This window comes from Lampetra fluviatilis, chromosome 6, assembly GCF_964198595.1.
Source record: "Lampetra fluviatilis chromosome 6, kcLamFluv1.1, whole genome shotgun sequence".
NCBI lineage: Eukaryota > Metazoa > Chordata > Hyperoartia > Petromyzontiformes > Petromyzontidae > Lampetra > Lampetra fluviatilis.
Genome location: NC_136280.1, coordinates 2,909,021 through 2,928,393, shown reverse-complemented (window position 1 = coordinate 2,928,393; position 19,373 = coordinate 2,909,021). Strand labels below are relative to the sequence as shown.

Below are 19,373 nucleotides of genomic sequence, written 5' to 3'. Positions count from 1 at the left end.
TTAATATGTTTTATTATTATTTTATTATTTCCATTCTACGTGACTTTACCAAAAGAGCCAAGAAGATATACATTGGCTTTTTTGCACTTCGTCCACGGTATCGCATTCACGCGCTCGGGGTTTTGAGCGTTGAAAACTTCTCTGCAACCATAGAACGCAAATCTCGGGGGTTCAGCAGCGTAGGAATATTCACCCCCCCCCCCCCGCGGTGCCTGTTTACGCACTCGCCCTCGCTCGTGGTCTCGCGGTGTTCCCAGCCCGACGTCGCTTAGATGCTAGCGGCGCCCCTCCGTTCCTCCCCGTAGTCGTGTGCGTACACATTGGGCAAGCGGTGGCGGAGCGGGGAACTCAACGACGGTTGGAGTTCAAACTCCCAGCCACGGCTAACATCAGTGTCTGGGAAGTGTTACCAGAAACACGATTGTGGGGAGGGGGGGGGGGGGGTTGTTTGGGAAGACGCAGGCGGCCCGGGCGCACGCGATGCGCCAGCTACGACCCCCTTAAATAAGCCGGCGCTCGCCCCAGCCTTCCCTGAACGTCTCCGTTGGGGTGTGGTGGGGGGGGGGCGGGACCCCCGCGAGGCGTTTCGCTCGCCGCCGGTGTGCGGAACGAAAGGGGGGAGGGGGGGCTCTCGCTCTCGCCCGTGCCGCTCGTTCCTCCCGGGCGGCAGCGGTGGTGGCGGTAGCGCCGCCGCCGCGCTATATTTGGTCTCGTTATTACGGTGCTCTCCGCACAGGGAACCGTGCTTCCTCTCATTAATTACGCAGCTACCTGTCCTTGGCGCTTTTTTTGACTTTCGTGCATTTGTTAATTACGGTCTTCTATAATTATAGCGGTTTATGGAAGGATTTGAAAAGTCGACCCGATGATAAATTATGTCATTAGAGTGAGTTAGTGTTGGCTAAAAATAAACGCTTATGTGGGACTGTGTATTCAACCCTGAAATCGCATATTGGTGTTTTTTTCTCATTTCTTCGTCAAACGAAGAATCTCTTAAATGCTGCGGCGACGGCAGCTTCTTCGCAATTAATCCCCCGTCTACCCCCCCCGTCACCCCACCTAAAATTAGCGAGAAACGCTTCTCCTTGAGTGCGTTCACTGGGAGTCGGCAAATAAGTGAAAGTCCTTCTTTAGCGTTCGCGGCGTAATTTCGCAATCGTCAACGATGCCAAAAAATGTAATGCCCCCCTCCCCCCACCACGTCGGTTTGTTGAGGTCCTGAAGAAATATCCCGGCCCGTGCGAGCGCGGTAACATCATCCTCATCTGCGGGCACGCGGGCACATACTGTTAACTCTCTGCGCCATAAGCACCACCAAGTACCTCGCACTAATGAGGTCATTTTTTTTCTCCCACGAAACAAAATATTTGTAATGCAAATAAATAGCAAGGCGCGCACGGCCGCGGAGGTCACGAGGTCAGCGGTTGATGCGCGCTTGCTCGCAGATTGCCGGCAGTGATTATAGCGGTGAGCGTTTGTTTACCCAGGAGAGGCTCGCCCGAGTCTCCAGGACTCGTATTTCAGTAGAGGCTCCTGCTTCATTGGAATGTTTGGCCGATTCCACGAATGAGCCCGTTTGGGCTTTGTGCGGTTTAGGAAACCGGGTTGCGCGGAGAAAAAGGCTCGCCCGTGTGGACGTAGGGGATGACGCCCAAAGGCTCCTGCGCTCGTATAGGATCTCCGCTTGGCTTTTGCGACGTTGCCGCTCGATCGTGCGCGTGGGTTGGACGTTGTTGCGGCCTCGAGAGGCAGGTGCACGCATGATTTTCTATTCTTCTTCCTGCGCTGCCTGCCACCGGCCGCAGTGGTATTCGTAACGTTTGGCAGTTCCCTACGGGGCCGCGGAACGAGCTACGGATAAAGCTTTTGAGGGCGGGGCTCTTAAGTGCGCGCCCGCCCGAGCCACCCCCACCCCCATAAGCCTGGCTCTTCTTTTCTGCGCCTCGCAGCGAGTTGTAGACGAGGCCAAGCTCGCCTCGAGAAACGCGTGGCTTTAATCGCACGTCTATAAAGCCTCGAGCAAGCAAGAACACCGTACGTCTGTAATTTTTAGCGGCAGAATTGTCGACCTCCGAAGATGACCATGATGTCATCGTTGGTCGGGATGAACGCATCTTCCAGGACCCCTGGATGCTTCTCCTACGCCTCAGAAGGCGGCGGGGCGCCCAGAATTACACCGCTTACCCCTCCCCCCTACTCCTTCATCAAGGTTTTTTGGAGGGTTAGATCGCGGAAATATAAAGTGTGTCGCTAAAACCGCCAATCACTTCCACGCAACCAATGAGTAAGTTTCGTCATGTAAACATAACGTGCCAATTAGTCACTACTTCAGCACACCGGTGCGTTGGAGAGTAAACCCACAACATTTACAATTTTAGTACCGTGACGTTCTACTGGTGATAGCCATATTTGTGAAGAAATCCTCCTTCGTTGAGATAGTCTGTTGGGCTTCATTCTTCGATCGAGAGATGGCACACACACACACACGTCCTGTTCGTGTCCTTATTCTGCTTTTCGGTGTTCTTACGCTCTCTCGTTGAGGGGTCCTCCACTCCGATTAGCGCGGTTGGCTATGTACGGTGTGAAAGAAGTTCAACACACACACACACCACTTGTGCTCTGTTCAGTGTCAAGACGTCTCCCCCCTCACCACCCTCTTAATAATAACAATAATGACATTTATAATACGCCAAGTCAGCGCGGAGCCAAACTCAAGGCTGCTCGAAAGCCTGACCAAACAGATAGAGGCCTTTAGATGTTTCTTGAAAGTCAGAGTGCCATTTGATGTTGCGGATGTGCAAAGGGATGTAGAGAGTTTCACACCGTGGGGGCGACAGCAGAGAACCGACGTGAGGCTGTAACAGTGCGAGACCTTTGGTGTCCGAAACAGATTTCGATTGACGCTGCTGCTGCTGCTGCGTAGGGTTCTACCGTGAGCCTTCAGTGCAAGGCGAGAGGAGTGAGGCGACGTTTGTTGGGGTGGTGAAGGCGCGATGACAAAGGCAGGCACCATTTTATAATTCTGCCTCGGTTTTTTATCGGCGGGAAAAAAAGTGGTGTTCTGTTCTTTGTGTGCGTGTCTCCCCACGACCGCGAGTGTGCCTTTGCTCTCGGTAGTGAGGCATTTATGGGTAGGGGAGGGGTGGAGGGAAGGTTCATTTCCGCACCTCCGATTAGCACGGTTGGCTACGGTATGGTGCGAACGAAGTTTACCGTACGTACAAACCTGATGGCCTGGGGGGGCGGCGGCTGCTACTTTTATCGTTCCCGCGGAACAAAACGTATTTTGCTGAACGTTCAAAATAACATTCGGCCACGTCTTTGCGGCGTGGATGAGATAAACTAAGTATTTGCAAGGCTTAAAACGTCGCCTTTCTCGCGAGATGAAAGTGTTCTGAAATTGGATCGGATGCAAGGCAAATGTTCACGTCGGTTAATACATGCGTCTGTTGCTGCATTTGAATATCCGTGCCTGTGCGCACCACCGCCACCACTCCCTACAGACACTGGCGAACGCGCACAGCCGCACTGTCAATATTACCGTCATCCGCTGCCTTTGTTGTGCGTGTGGGATGCTGCGTTCTAACGTGATGCCGTTAATCATTTATTTGCCACTTCCAACTGCACTCGGACCACCTCGGTGCGTTTTTAAATGCACGGTGCGTTTTGACTTAATATTAAGGGCGGGGGGGGGGTGTTCCCTTTGTCATTTTTTTATTGATAGAGCCCACAGGGGACTTGACTGATTTTCTTTTCCTTTCATACGGACTCATCTTCCGCCGAGCTCCGAAGGTGCCGTGGGCGTCCTATTAGGCCGCGTTTTTCTCTTCGGGAGGAGGCGCGCAGCGGGCGAAGCGGGTCGGGAGATACGACGTTACCGGTTTGTTTGTAGGCGCTGCCTTCGCAGCACCGACACCCCGTCCGTGTTATTTCTAGCCGAACAAAAACAAAAAAACTCGTAGCTTGAGATAGAGCAGCACAACCACCCCCCCCCCCTCGTCGTCGTGTCTCTCTCTGTCTCTCCAAAAGGATTTCGGAGAGCAGATACATTGGCCAGCATCTCCACTTGCCCTGTTGGCAATTGCTTTGTTTTGTTTTGCCAAACGGGGGTGGGAGGGTGTGCCCGATGACCGGACGCGCTTGAAGGAAAACATTAGCGCCTTCATCGAGAAACGTGAAAGCCCTCCTAGACATACGGAGCGGGGGGGGGGCGAATCGAGGGGTGGCTAAAGGCCTGTTGACGCAGGAGGGGGCTCCCGTTGCCGTTCATACGCGAAGCCGCTGCCTCCTTACGATGATGGATAGCTCGCGCTGTGGCTCTTTGGAGTTGATATTTTGACTGTTTTATTATTTGTTTTTTACCAGGTAAGGGCCCGCTGAGCCTGTATAGCTCTTTTTTTCAGAAGCGACTTTGCTATCGCAAGGAATAGTTCAACGGGGAGTGGCTTATCATCACGTGGAAATTTATAGCGGCCAAATACTCCAACAACGCGCGATGTCGATGTGGAGGAGCCGGAGCAAAATGCACGCGACCACGACAGAGAACACGCAAACTGCAAATATACAGGTGTCAGGGTCGGGATTGAACCCACGAGCTCTTGTACACTAGGCGAGGTAGTTAACATCTCGCCACCGTGGCAAGCAATGAGTGAGCGTTGTGGACTTTGTGACTTAGAGAAGGGAACAGAGTTGGTTATCTGGTTAGTGTCGACTGTGGTTTCCTGCACAAGGTTTGTGCTTGTAACAGATAATGTCTGGGAGCCTCACAATTTGCGTAGACGTTGCTGATTCATCATCGTTATCATGAACAGCAACAGCACCAGCAGAGCAACAGTCATGATCTATCCATGACTGGATGTGGCCTCGCCTTGCGTTCCACTTCTCATGGTCTCGCACTGCACTGATCCGTCCAGCTCCTGCACCGCCACCGGCCATCGTACCTTTTAGCCCTCGACGGTCAGCATGGAGAGAGAGAGAGGTCACGTGCGATTGAAATTCCAGTGGGAAAAACTCGCGCAGCGTTGATCGGGCCAACTGCAGCCGAAACTTTTTTCTATTTGCCGTAGAATACGATAATCTTCGGCCCGATTTCAGATTATTTGAAAGGGGTGGTGAGGGTGTGGGGGTGCTGACCACGTGTGGTCTGTGACACATGGTGTGACCGATGGAGGAGGTGCAGGGTGTCTGGTTCTGTAACCGGACTCGAGAAATTTGACTCCAGGTGGGTGCAGGCAGGCCACCAGGTCTCGTGCCGTCACAGATGGCCACGTCGAGTGATTGATATTGTCGAGAAATCTGGCATTAGAGGACCGGGGGGGCTGGTGGCGTTGTGCAAGACGTAGCACGCTCACCATCCTTTGTTTCACGATAGCTTTGTAGCAGATGTACGCAACTCTGGCTGTTGCCTGATGAGGCTGTTTGTAATTGCCGGAGACGCGTCAAACGTACTCGATTTGTAAACGTTGTGGGTTTTAATCTCCCAACACACCGGTGTTGCTGAACTAGGAAGGAAATGGTCACGTTTTGTGTACGTGACAAATCCTTACTGATTGGCTGTGGTTTGGTGGTGGCGGGTTTAATGACACATTTATATTTACACGATCTAACCCAAAAATATCCCTCTATCGTAGACGTACAATTACAGTGGACTCTCGATTATCCACGCTAATGACAGAGAGGAGGGCCGCGAATTCATTCAAAATCGTGGATAATCCAAAAATATCAGTTTTCCGTGGAGCCCGATGCCAAAAATGATGTTTAAGTTAAGAAAATTGAGTTTGCTAATGATCAAAACAAATGTTTGTAGTAGAGAATGGACTGTGCTCACTGATTACACTTCCCTGGTCCTGCGCAGAAGACTCCCACCCACAAAGTGGATGATAGCAGAGCCACGCCAATCAACATCAATCAAACTCTGCCCACCGTTGTAAAGATATGGCAACTACTGTACTGTTGAGGTGGTCACATGGATTTCAGATCAACCGGAGCAACATATTTGTTCAGTTTAAACACCCTGTGACTCATGTGAGCCTCCTGTCTATTTTCCTGTCACATGGCACAGTTGGTTTGCCATGTAAAAATGTCAAGGTTCATCGATTGATTACGTTCGATTCTTAAACTTGCGGCACACACGGCAAATCACGCGTGTGGAGCCCTGTGAGTGTCCATTTCGTGTGTATCGTGTGCGACTGGTTCACATGACCCCCTGCAACCAATTAGGACGCTGCACGTGTTTCACGGTGTTAAGTAAAACAATCATTGATTATGGAATAAAATCAGGACCTGGAATCATTAGGCTTGTGGTCGTAGGGAGTTAGTGGGAGGTGGTGGGTGCCGGGGGAGGGGAAGGATTGGTTCTGACACGGAGCGGAACACTTCTAGCTGCAGTCTTCGAAGGGAAACGACTTCATGCCGTGACACGAAGCCGATAGCGCGATTCAAAAATAATTGGGCACAAAAAATTTTTATTTGGGGCCTAAAAAAAAAACTCCTCCGCTTTGCCTTCCCGCCACCGCCTACCTCCGCCCCATCCCCCCCACGCCCAGCCAAGCAGCGCCTGGAGGACCGTCTGTCGGCAGCGGCGCGTGAGAAGCTTGCGCAGGCCGCCAAGGAGTCGAAGGAGCGGCAGGCACAGGCGGAGCGCGAGCGCCAGCAGGGCCTCCTGCTGGCGGCGGCGGCGTTGGTGGCGGCGCCGGCTGCGTCGGCGCGGGACGAGCGCGAGCGGCTGCTCCAGGCCGAGAGGAGACGCAAGGCTGAGCTCTTCCTCCAGAAGCTGCGGTACCCCGGGGACACGGGCGGCTCCGCCAAGGTGCGTGCGCTTGGCGTCGCTGTCACGGTCGTTTTTGTCATCGTCGTCATCTTACTCGTTGTTGTCGTTGTAATTATCGTCGTAATCATCGTCGGCATCATCGTCGTCATTACCATCGCCATCGTAGCCATCATCGTGGTCACCATCGTTGCCAGCCATCGTATCGTGACGGCCCGTTGAATTGCTTACCCGGGCGCGAGGGGGGAGAATCATTCTAGACGCCTTGTGGAAAGGAACTTCTGGCGCTGAGAAGGTTTAGCAGCACTTGACCCTCGCCACACCAAACCTCGGCGCTCTATTCTTCCCCAGATGGAGACGGAGGCGGCGGGAGAGGTGTCGCCGGTGTTAGTCACACCGGCGGCATCGGCACTGGCGGCGGCCCCGGCGGTCGCGGTGGCCGCGGCGGCAGCGGCGGCAACTGCGGCAACGGCAGCGGCGGCGCCGGTACCACCGGCACCATCCCCTGCGCCGGACGAACCTCCGGAATCAAAGAAGGCGCGACACTCGGGGAAGGAGAAGAAGAAGGAGAAAGGAGAGGGGGAGGAGGAGGAGGAGGAGAGAAAGAGGAGGAGGTCGCGCGAGAGGAGCCGCTCGCCGCGTCACGAGCGCGGCGCCCCGAGGGACAAGGGGGGGGGGCGCAAGAAGAAGAGCTCGCGCGACAAGAAGAAGGCGAAGAGGTCGAAGCGCGAGCGGAGGTCCCGCTCGCGCTCGGCGCCCCGCTCGCGCTCCCGCCCGCGCTCGAGCTCGCGCTCCAAGCAGCCGCTGCCCAGCGCGTACAAGTCGGCGCGGCGCTCGCGGTAAGCAGAGTCAAGAGCTGAAAGCGGGGGGCGCGTTGGCGAGATGTTAACTACCTCGCCTGGTGTACAGGAGGGGTCGTGGTTTTCGACCCCGACCTTAACTACGCCTGTATATTTCGATTTAAAGCTTTCGTGACTGCAGGGATTCATCTTCTTGGTTCTTTCGGTGAAGTCACGTAGAATGGAAATAATAAAATAATAAAAATAAAACATAATAAAACAATTCTCACGACGTTTCGGCCACAACGCAAGCAGCCTGTCTACTCGACAGACCTGCTCTCCACCTGAGGACGGCTGCTTGCGTTGTGGCCGAAACGTCGTGAGAATTGTTTTATTATGTTTTATTTTTATTATTTTATTAATTCCATTCTACGTGACTTTACCGAAAGAACCAAGAAGATGTACGCCTGTATATTTGGAGTTCGCGTGTCTCTCTTTCCCCGTGGTCGCACGGACTTTCCTCCGGGTCCTCTGGTTTTTCCCATCCACATTTAGAATGAATACTACGTGTTTAGAGTATTTTGGCTGCCATACATTTCCACGTGATAAGCCACTTTCGTTGAGCTATCATTTGTGATAGCCAGGTCACTTCTGAAAAATAACTGTATAGCGCAGTGGGTCTTACCTGGTGAATTTATTTTAGTTAGTTTGAACGCCGGCGTGCGTGTCGTATGCGGTGGGGGGGGGGTTCGGCTTAGAAGCGACGCTTGCAACATCGGCCGGAGTGCCGGGCATCTGCCAGTCATCTCGGTCAGGTGACCCATTGCACCTGGGACTGTGTCCCTGTGACCTCCTGCCATGTGGCGAGCCTTTGATATTTCACATGGCAGCCTCAAAGCGCAACTCGCCTGGCATAAGTGCTGTGGTGACATCGCCATCATTTAGCTGCTGTTGCTGTTGTTGTTGTAGCGGCTGTTGCGTGTTAAATTGGGCCAGTCGGAAATCATTGCTTCCTACCCACGTAATTAGACATGTGTTTTGTGGGTGTGAAGAGTCACTTTTAAACAACAAAACGATTAAACGTTCCACGTCTCGTCATCGTCGGCCACGGTCAATTCCGCTGGCGGATGAAGGCTCTCCGCAAGCCTCCACCGTCCATCGCGGTCTTGAGACGCAGTGGTCCCTCTCCGTCCCGTGCCTGGTTTCTTGGCTCCATCTCCGCAAGTGAACGCCCTCTCGGGTGCGGCGTGGTTCTCTGGAGCCTCCTCTTGATTTGGCGAATCTCTGTTGGCGGCCGCAGGTCCCGGTCGCGGTCCGTGGAGCAGCGGAAGGAGGACACCCTGCCCAGTGCCTACCGCGTGTCCACCAGCCCCGTCCGGAGCACGCGGAGGTGGGGCAGCTGTTATCCATCTCCCCTGTCTTTCCGTCCCCACTTTCTCCACTCTCTGCCCCCATCTCCCCCGTTTCCCCCGTCCTCCACCCCTCTCCACCCTCTCGATATCCGCTCACCACCAATAACAGTGGGGAAGATTTGAACTGGTCTTGGCCCTCCCCTGGGTTGCCTCGGCCTCAAATAAATACCTAGTGCGGTGTGTAAATATCGCCACGAGGGAGACAAAGGCGGTTGGGCGTGATGCTGGCCACCACCTCTTGTGCCATGCCGGCCTTCATAGTTGATCGCTAACAGCACTTGTTCCTATAGTCTGTTAAGGCTGTACGGGGGATCTTTATATTTGGAGCCCAGGTGTGTGTGTGTGTCTGGGAGCCCTGGTGTGTGTCTGGGAGCCCTGGTGTGTGTGTGTGTCTGGGAGCCCTGGTGTGTGCGTGTCTGGGAGCCCTGGTGTGTGCGTGTCTGGGAGCCCTGGTGTGTGTGTGTGTGTCTGGGAGCCCTGGTGTGTGGATTTTGCGCTCGCGGGCTCGGAAGAGACGCGTCACCCACGTGTCCGTTCGCCTCCACCACCCCCCACCACCCCCCACCACCCCCCACCACCCCCCACCACCCCCCACCACCCCGCACTACCCCCCACCACCTCCCAATCGCCCCCAACCGCCCTCCGCGCCGCCTGCCAGGTCGCCCAAGGAGCACAAGCGGAAGAGGTCGCCCAGGGCGGAGGGGGAGGACGACGTCCACCGCAGGAAGAAGCACCCCCAGCCTCACCCGAAGCACCACGCGCGTCCCTCGCACGCGCCCAACGCCAGCGTGGGGGCGGCGCCCTCCTCCTCCTCTTCCACCTCCTCCTCGAGGAAGAAGAAGCGCGGCCACTCGCGCTCGGCGGAGCCCTCGCCCGACGCGTCCCAACCCAGCGACGCGAGCAGCTCCTCCGCCGCCGCCGCCGCCACTGCCACCACCACCACGCGCACGCACGGCCACGCCACGTACGTCGCCAGCCGGTGGAGGCAGTGGAAGCGGCGTTATTGATTTGGTGGTAATGGTGGCGGTGGCGATGTTGGTGATGGGTGGTGGTAGTTGTGGAGCTGGTGGTTGTGGAGCTGGTGGTGGTGGTGGTGGTGATGGTGGTTGTGGTGGTGGCAGTGAGGCGGTGGCGGTGTTCATGATGGGTGGTTGTGGTTGATGGTGGTTGTGGTGGTGGCAGTGTAGCGGTGAAGGTGTTGTTGATGTGGTTATGCGGTGGTAGTGGTAATGGGTTTGGATAGCATGGTTAGAGACGTCTCGTCCGGAAGTGGGGACCTGTGCTAAAACCGACTTGGAGAGAGATGGGTTGAGGTAGGGATGCGGAGATATGGAAAGAGACAGAGGGAGAGAGGAATACAGAAAGAAGACGTGGAGAGAGACAAAGAGAGCAGCATATACCGAGAGAGAAACTCGGATATGTCGAGAGACAGACACGGTGATGGATATTGGAGAGAGACACGCACGCACACAGATGCGTCGGGAGACACAGACACGCAGAAAGACAGCGGGTGGGCAATGCCTGTCTGAGAGCGACAGGCACGGACATGGATTTGGAAGGACATGGAGAGTGACAGAGGTACGTGCCGCGACAAGCGCGTCACCAAGCGAGACACGAGCGGACTTGCAGAGCGATAAGACCGAGTGGTGCGCGAGACGCGCGCGGAGACACGCACGGTGCGAGACCAACCGAGACGCACACAGAGGGGTGAGAAAGAGAGCGCGAGTTTAGAGGGAGAGAGCGACGGGGAGAGAGATGGGGGGGGGCGGTGGAGAATGAGACAAAAAAGAGTTGCAGCGCCGATGATTCCCCAGAGCGGCGGCTCACTGTCTGCAGTTCGTCTCTGCTCGTGCGTCGCCGCTGCGCTGCGGTTTTCAAGCATCGCGCATCTGTGTTGACTGCGTGTCGCTTCGGGGATGCGCCGCCACACTTTTGTATGTGCTTTATTAGCTCGCGGCTTGAACGCATGTGCACGCCGCGGTCATTAATCAAGGGTCATTTATTTTTAACCGAGCACTTCACCAAAGCTTTGCCCCATTTATTTTTTAAAATCTATTTTTTTTTCTTGGTACGTTCGCTAACTCACTCGCTCGCTCGCTTCGTTAACAGGCCTCTGGCTCCGGAGAAGGACGGCACCGCCTCTCCGACTCTCTCCGCGGTTCAAGTCAAAATCACTCAGGTGGGAAAATCGCACTCTCGGACGCGGGGATTCCGAGCCGGCCCGTCGGTCAATCTGTCGTCGAGTTGCGCTTGCTTTGACGGAGTTGGAAGAGAGAGCCGGGCCGGACGTAAAACATTGTTGGCACACCGCCACCACCACCACCACTGCGGATGTTGCGGAACTCAACAAAGCCCTTCGCGAGCGCCGCCGATTCTCGTGTAACACACGAGCGCGAGCGTGTGTTGAGGGCGGGGGCCGATTGACGCGGGAGGTTACGGAAGACGTTGATCGCAATCGGAGGGTCACAAGTTCAGGTCCCACTTGGCAGGCTCGTTCAGCTTTTGATCCCCCCCCTCCTCCCCCCAAATTCGTGAGAAGCCGCCAATCATTGTTCTGTGAAATCAATCTCCTCCGTCCCCCGTCCTCTCTGCCGGAAGATGAGTACGCCATGCTCGTGTGAGCAGGGTAACCGCGACTTAGGCTGCGAGGTGGCCAGTAGATGGCACTACAGCAAAGGGGTTCGTGAACCCATCTGTGCGGGCCACTAAGCGTTGTCTCCTCTCTTGCTTGGGTTTTCTCCAGGTGCTTTGCTTTTCCTCCCACGAGCGAGTAATTTTGTCAGCTCTTTGTCAATCGACTGCTGCATGAATGCCTCCCCCCTACTGGGTTCGTCGTCGTGGTGGGGATTGTTTGACCAACGCTTCACCGCTCCGGTCGTTGCAGGTTGGCGGAGGAGGGCCCCTCGGACTGCTTCACATTTGATTCGCCGCTGATGTTAGCCGTGGCCAGGAATCGAACTCGGGGTTGCCCGGTTGAATCGCTCTCCTAACGCAGTTGGCCAAACCTCCCAGTGCAAGGACCCTGCCGAAGGCGAGCATTGAGACTAGGCGATGCTTTCCAGGATAAATAAATGACCCATCACCGATTGTTAACGTCCAGTCTGACAGCACAGGATGTGGTGGAGCTTTGCTCAGCGTTTGTCTGCGAGGGGGTAGGGGTGGCGCGGGGTGGGGAGGGTGGGGTGGGGGGGAGATGGGTGCTCGTGTTTTGAGGCTGTGGTGGTGGTGGTGATGGCTTCTCTTCCCGCGCGTGTGCGCTGCAGGATATCATGGCACGAGTGAAGGCGATGCTGGCCGCTGAGAAGGAGCTCCCTTAGCCCTCGCCCAGCTGAGAACAACAACGGCACATTGCCGCAAGCCACTGCACAAAACACGACGGCGTATCGCCGTCTCGTTCATTAAATCGTCACAAGAGTTGAACTTTTTCGTTAAACGGTGTTGTGTTTTTTTGCACCCTCCCCACCGCCCCCCCCCATCCCCCTCCCCCCATACCGCCGTTTTGTTTTTAATGCCACGCAGCGAGGCCAGGTGTGGCGTGTATGGACGTGTGTTGAACTTGTGACGTAGCGAACCCGTACTAATCGGAGGTGCGGCGGGGGAAGGACAACAAACTGAATTAATATCTGCCGCGGAATTTATTTTTAGGTTCGCTTCTTCGTTAAATAAAGCGGCCGAGGTTATTTGTTCGCGCTACAGGGCTGGTACATTTAAGGAAAAGGGATAACAACAACAATGAATCGGTGAGCGCGAGACTTGGCGATACTGTGCTGTTATAACTGTGTTTTGTCCCGTGGCGACGTCCTTCGTACGGAAGCAGCGTCGTACCATCGACCTGCCCTGTTCCTCCCCCCCGCCCCCCCCCCCCCACAAGCTGTACGGAGAGAGGCTTCCCGTTACCACATCTGGCCTCCTAGAAGCCACATTGCCACATTACGTTGCCGGACATCTGCCGATGAGTTTTGTTTCTTGTAAATAAGTGGTATCCCTTTCGTAAAAAAAAAAAGTCGACTTATCTTAACAGTTATTTTTTTTTGTTACGAATTGAATTGTAAAGGAACAAAGTTTTTGACAGCTTCTCCTTTGTCCCGTCGCTGGTGACCGTTTACCGGCTATTCTGATTGCCCTTGTAAATAAATAAATAACTATCCACGTGCGGATCGACTAACCTGCATTTGGTGGAATAAAGTTTGCGGAGTGTTTTTTATTTTAAACAACGAACCCCATTTGAACTCCCGTCGGTCGCGTTTTGTCGCTAGGACGCATGCAACAATTCACGAGCCCCCTTCTCTCGCCGTCGCAATTCTGTGAATTGTCAACGATTCTGGGGTGGGGGGTCCGTGGTTGCCTCTTTGCTGGTTGCCTCTTTGCTGGTTGCCTCTTTGAGTGGCTGCTGCACGGGGGGTGAGGGGGGGAAGGGGTCACGCAAACTCGCCGGCCGACGATTCGACGCGCGTCGAGAGAGCCGATCCGTCGAATAATTTCCACGGGGAGCATGGCCTGGTTGACGCGTTGAAGACGAGACTGTTTCCTTGGATTCATCACGGGGAGGGGCTGAATGTAGCAGAGAGGAAATCGAGATGTGAAGGTGGTGCTGGTGGTGGCGTTGGTGGCATCGACAGCATGAAGCCAGGTGACCACTTGAACTTCACGTCAGATCGAATGCACTGCCCACAAAGGGGCGTTTGCACACTTTTTGTGGACTTTTCACAGTTTTTTGTTGGAATTTTTCAACAATTTCAATTCTTTGCACTGTGGGTGTTTCGAGGGTACCAACTCTGATCACTTTTTTCCTTTCCGTGCACGTCTCTTTGAGGAAGCATGCCAACAGTCTGACCCATGTTCAGCCTAACAAGCTCAGGATGTTGCTACCGTGCCGCACTCTTATCCCCCCCCCCGAGCGTCCGTCGGCGCCGTCAGGAACCTTCCCGCGTGCCTCGTCTGGCGGATAGTTCCCCGAGAGGCCCCAAGTGCGTGCGCAAAATCCAACTCCTGCGACGTCGAGCGATGGAGCCGTCGCTGTCAACCCGAACTCCGCACGCCAACGAACACTTAATCTGGAGGAGCGAGGAGCCCCCGAAGTTCAAGCGGCGGGGGGGGAAACGTGGCTGGTGTCGTGACCGAGGCCGCCAGACCCCCCCCCCCTTCCCCCAGTGCAATCCCCTGATGCGTGCGTTGGCTTGGGACTGACCTTGTTAACCCTTGACCCTTTCTGTATTATTACCTCAAGGCAACGGCTTTACCCCCCCCCACGCTCTCCATCACTGCGGAACCCACCACGGGTTCGCATCACGGGTGGTTCTCGCCCGTTCCACGCATTGAAGTCGCTGCACCGTGATGCATGGCGTGATGTATGGAGCACCGATTCAAGTTGAAATAAATTGCTATCGGTGTTACATGGGGCGAGTGCTGTTAGCGAGCACCCGTTAAGGTCTGAAAAGGGCACGAATGGGGGTTGTTGTTTGCCGTCACCACGCCGAGACACTTTTCCTCCCCCGCCTCCCCAGTTCCGACGATTACACACTGCCAGGTACTCATTTAAGGCCGAGTCGACGTAGGGGAGGCAATAAAAAACCCAGTTCAGATATCCAGTCACCGCTGACGCTCGCCATGACCGAGGATCGAACTCGGGTGGCTGGGTTCGTTGGACGGTGCTCAAACCGCTGCACTGCCGAGGGGACATACTCGGTTTGGCACACGCCAAGTTCCCGACTTGTAGAAGCAGTGCTCTCTTCATCGCGGTGAGGGGTGGGGGTTGGGGGCAGAATGTGTTGAGCAATCATCCGGCGCGTGCAACGGTGTAACGACGTAATTTGAATTGGCGCGGGGAATATTGGGAAAGGTGGCAGAAAGAGCGTCCTGCCTGGGGCTTCGCATCCGGAACGGAGATGGTGCGGTGCGATGTGTGTGTGCGAGTCTGCGTTAAACTTTGTTTAACTGATGCTTCCGAACTTGTCCAAATAAATTTGTTTCAAAATGAAATGGAGGACTGCGGCGACGTGTTGGGCCCTTGTTTATTGTTAAGAGCCTCTCCTGACCGCGGCTTCGGATGTGTTTTTTTTACACGCCCGCGACTGGTTGGCACCCCCCCCCCCCGCTGTCTGTGCGAGGTCCGCCTGCTGGTCGTGGTCCTTGTTTAGCTGGAGGCATATTATAAAAAATTTTGCGACATAGAATTGTAATGTATGGCTTACTAGTAGCTCAGATTATTGGAGAGTATATTGAGTATATTGATGATATTGATGTTTATATTTTAGTTTTTTACGTGGTGGTTTGGCTGCTGCAGCTCCTTACTATTAAAATGCATTCCCTTTATTACTGCTAATACTACTTCCTCCCTTTATTATTGCTAATCCTACATAATGCACGGGCATAATATGACTTTGAAACCTACACATTCCACAAGTAGTGACTAATCCCATATCTGCATTTGCCATAAATATGCTAAATTAATCTGTTGATATGCAAATTTCTTTGTCAAGGCTCCCTCTAACCCAGCTTAAATATACGCTGCTAAGCTTGGTGGTGTTCATTCAGACGCTGTCTTTCCGACAGCCCTGTTCTTCACCTGAGGACGGCTGCTTGCGTTGTGGCCGAAACGTCGTGAGAATTGTATTTTATTATTTTTATTTTATTATTTCCCTTCTACGTGACTTTACCGAAAGAACCAAGAAGATGAATCCCTGCAGTCACGAAAGCGTTCAATCGAAAAATGGGACCATCCTTGTCTGCTGCGGCCTCCACACCACCTTCCATTCACAGGGGGGTGGGCCCCACGTCGCAGTTGCGTCTCCCCCCCCGTCACGTCCGAGAGCGACGTCGCTTGTTCGATAATCCGTTTGCGGTTTCTTTTCTTCTGGTGCAGCCAAGATGGAACTCGTCTCGGTCGCAGACGATCGCGCAAAATATCTCGAGGGACCCGCGTGGCGTGATCCGTCTCGGCTGAATTGGGCAAAATTCCAGCTCCCGATTTAAGGGGAGAAAAAAAATGAGTTTGTTTGGCATGCGATAAACACTTGTCGCACGGCATATAAAATTATAACCCAAGTATAGAATGAGAATAAGTTGCGTGGTGTTTATGTGTGGGGGGGGGGGGGGGGTCTGTGGCAGCGGTGCACCGCTGGGGAGCGGTGGCGCAGTGGTTAGCGCTACACTGCGCTACGAACCTGGCGACCCGGGTTCGAACGGTCCTGGGCCTCCCCTAGATCGACCCGGCCTCAAATGAGTACCTGGTGTGATGTGTGAGCATCGCCACTAGGGAGACAAAGGCGGCCTGGCGTGGTGTTGGCCACCCACCCCCTCGTGTGCCGTGCCGGACTTCATAGGTGCTCGCTAACAGCACTTGCCCCAAAAGTCTGTTAAAGCTTGACGGGGGATCTTTGCATTTGGGATCTGTGACAGCGGTACACCGCTCCGCTGCAGAATTCTACATTGAGACTTCTTCGTTTCACAAGGATGTAAGTTGAACTTCTTTCGCACCGTACGTAACCAGCCGTGCTCATCGGATGCGCGGGGTGGGAGGACAGCAGACCAAACACACAAAAGCAGCTCTAAAGAAATTACTTTTCAATGAAGTCGATGGTCGCAATCCAGCAAAGGAAACGACCGCACGCAAACAAATCCTCAAGCGTGCTCCCCAGTACAATCGGAGTGCGATTGAAGAGGGGGGTGGGGGCGGTGGGTTAGAGAGCTGCAGATCACGTCGAAATAAAATCAGTCGCGAAGAAAAAAACCACGCGCAACGCATGGATTACACGAGTCGTTCCGATAGGCGTTCGTCTTCATCGGTGCGGTATTGGATCAAGCGGTCGGGAAGGTGATGGGGAGTGAAATGCCCTTTTTAAATCCTTTATATTAAGTTCACTTGCTTGCTTGCGCGCTTACGACCGTGCAAATCATTCGGTCGTTTTTTAACCCACTTCCCGTGATCCAATCGAGCTGACATTTTGCACACAGACTCGTTGTGCGTGACAATTTATTTTCGTGAAATTTTATTTCCAAAATTTTACACTTTTTAGGAATTTTTTTTTTATATTTAATTACCAATTGCTTAATGGTGGCAGGCAATCATCTGACCCATAGGAGGCAGGCATCTCAAGCCAGAGCCGCCACGCATATAAAGGATTTATAGTGAAAAACTTTGCTTTTACGGGTTAATTTTTCATGTTTTCAAATCGTCCTTTCGTGCTCTGCTACGTTCGTCTCCCGAGAGCGCAATTTCGAGCAAACCCTCTCAAGCGCGTGGCCCGGTGCTCGGTCGAGCCGAGCGCGGCCCATGAACAACACCGTTTGCGACACGACGACTTGGCTACACGAAACTGTCATTCGCAATTTGATCATGTGGTTTTTTTTTAAACCACGGCGAGGATTCATCTTCTTGGTTCTTTCGGTAAAGTCGTCACGTAGAAGGGAAGTAATTAAATAATAAAAATAAAACATAATAAAATTATTCTCACGACGTTTCGGCCACAACGCAAGCAGCCGTCCTCAGGTGAAAACCAGGTCCGTCGAGGCGACAGAGTCTGAATGAGTCATTCACCCGAGGACGGCTGCTTGCGTTGTGGCCGAAACGTCGTGGGAATAATTTTATTATGTTTTATTTTTATTATTTTATTACTTCCCTTCTACGTGACTTTACCGAAAGAACCAAGAAGATGAATCCCTGCAGTCACGAAAGCTTTAAATCAAAATTTCACGCCGAGGGTTGTTTACGCGCCCCGCCGGTGCTGACTCCCGCGACTCGTAAACACCAGCTGAGAGCCACGGTGGTGGTTACATCGCTGGATAATTGGAAGCATAAACGGGGGCGGGGGGGAGTGGGGAAGTTATATTTTAAAACCTCACTGTTTACAGTTGCGCTGTCTCGTGCGCTCGAGAATTATAGACATTCGCTATCCAACTTTGAACAATTCTTGGAAACGAGTTTTTCCCCTCCCCCCCTCCTACATCTCCCTTTAAAAAAAAATCGAGGGCGTCCGTGAGGTTATAAATCCACGTTCCCCCCGCCCGCCCAACTCCTGGAGATGAACGCTGACGCTTCAGTCTATCGTAGCAGGGCTAGGACGATGCCGAAAGAGTAAACCCGCCCAATGTGTGCGTCTGCTCGTCAAAATAACGCGAGCCCGCCACGCACAACCCCCAACACGAGGGGGCCGGCAGGGAGCCCAGTGCCTATTGTCTTTGTCGAGGCCTGCAAATGTCACGGCCCATCTTGCAATAAACCCATCGTCGTCATCATCGTCGACAGCCGTGTTCGATCCACTGCTGGATGACGAAGGCCTTCACAAAAGGCGACCCGCCACCCTTTCTCGCGACGCTGCGGTGTGATAAATGCACCCAGCGCGCGCACTAAAAACAAACTTGACTCGTCTTTTCTACTCCTCCTCGGGGTTGACGTGATAATCCCACGACTTGTACGTGCAAGTAGTGTATTTAATATATATAAACCAGTTGGCTTGCCGTCTCGTCTGCGACACTTATTTGATTATTTGACTCTTTCGTTACCTTAAATCAGGGGTCGCCAACCTGCGGCTCTCTACAAAGACTCCTTCGCGACGGAATTCGAACAAAACAAAAGTCTCCTCTCGTTACTTCGGTCACCGAACCCCTTCCCCCTCCGTCGATTCATGACAACACCCACGTGGGAATTCAACCTCTGCGAGACCCATCCCCTCCTCAATCCTCTTCGGGCTCTCGCCGTCTCTTGCTCCTCATTCGGCTCTGCGCATTTCCCCTTCCCGGGGCCGCCGCTTCCTCGGTAGGGACCTCGCCTCTCTCGACGCAGACGACTCTCCCCTCCCTCCCGGCGCCACGTGGTGGTCGGTGGCTTTGGGTTGTGGTGGAGTCTGGGGGGGGGCGGTGTTGTGAAAGGCGATGGGGGTGGAGTGGCGGCAGGAGGGAGGAGTGGGTGGGTGGGGGCAGGAGGTAGGGGTGTGTGGGTGGGGGCAAGGGGTAGGGGTGGGTGGTTGGGGGCAGGAGTTAGGAGTGGGTGGGTGGGGGCAGCAGGTAGGGGCGGGTGGGTGGGGGCAGGAGGTAGGGGTGGTGGGTGGGGGCAGGAGGTAGGGGTGGGTGGGTGGGGGCAGCAGGTAGGGGCGGGTGGGTGGGAGCAGGAGGTAGGGGTGGTGGGTGGGGGCAGGAGGTAGGGGCGGGTGGGTGGGGGCAGGAAGTCGGGGTGGGTGGGTGGGGGCAGGAGATAGTGGTGGGTGGGGGCAGGAGGTAGGGGCGGGTGGGTGGGGGCAGGAGGTCGGGGTGGGTGGGTGGGGGCAGGAGGTAGTGGTGGGTGGGTGGGTGGGGGCAGGAGTGGGGGCAGGAGGTAGTGGTGGGTGGGTGGGTGGGGGCAGGAGGTAGGGGCGAGTCTGCTTCTCGGGAGGTTCCTGCCTCCACCGAGATGTGTTGGCCATCTCTTGAGACTCACGTGAC

The 19,373-nt window shown here is 54.4% G+C and overlaps 1 protein-coding gene across 1 annotated transcript in view; it reads left to right on the top strand.

Annotated features, from left to right (window-relative positions):
- SFSWAP (splicing factor SWAP) overlaps positions 1 to 14,936 on the top strand; it is a 52,131-nt gene extending 37,195 nt beyond the window's left edge. Inside the window, exons 13-18 of the mRNA XM_078857500.1 lie at positions 6,546 to 6,808; positions 7,118 to 7,605; positions 8,846 to 8,935; positions 9,616 to 9,921; positions 11,067 to 11,136; positions 12,221 to 14,936. Coding sequence (XP_078713626.1) covers positions 6,546 to 6,808; positions 7,118 to 7,605; positions 8,846 to 8,935; positions 9,616 to 9,921; positions 11,067 to 11,136; positions 12,221 to 12,274 — 1,271 coding nt within the window. The 3' untranslated portion in view covers positions 12,275 to 14,936. The remainder of the gene's footprint in view (positions 1 to 6,545; positions 6,809 to 7,117; positions 7,606 to 8,845; positions 8,936 to 9,615; positions 9,922 to 11,066; positions 11,137 to 12,220) is intronic.
- The last annotated feature ends 4,437 nt before the right edge of the window (positions 14,937 to 19,373 follow it).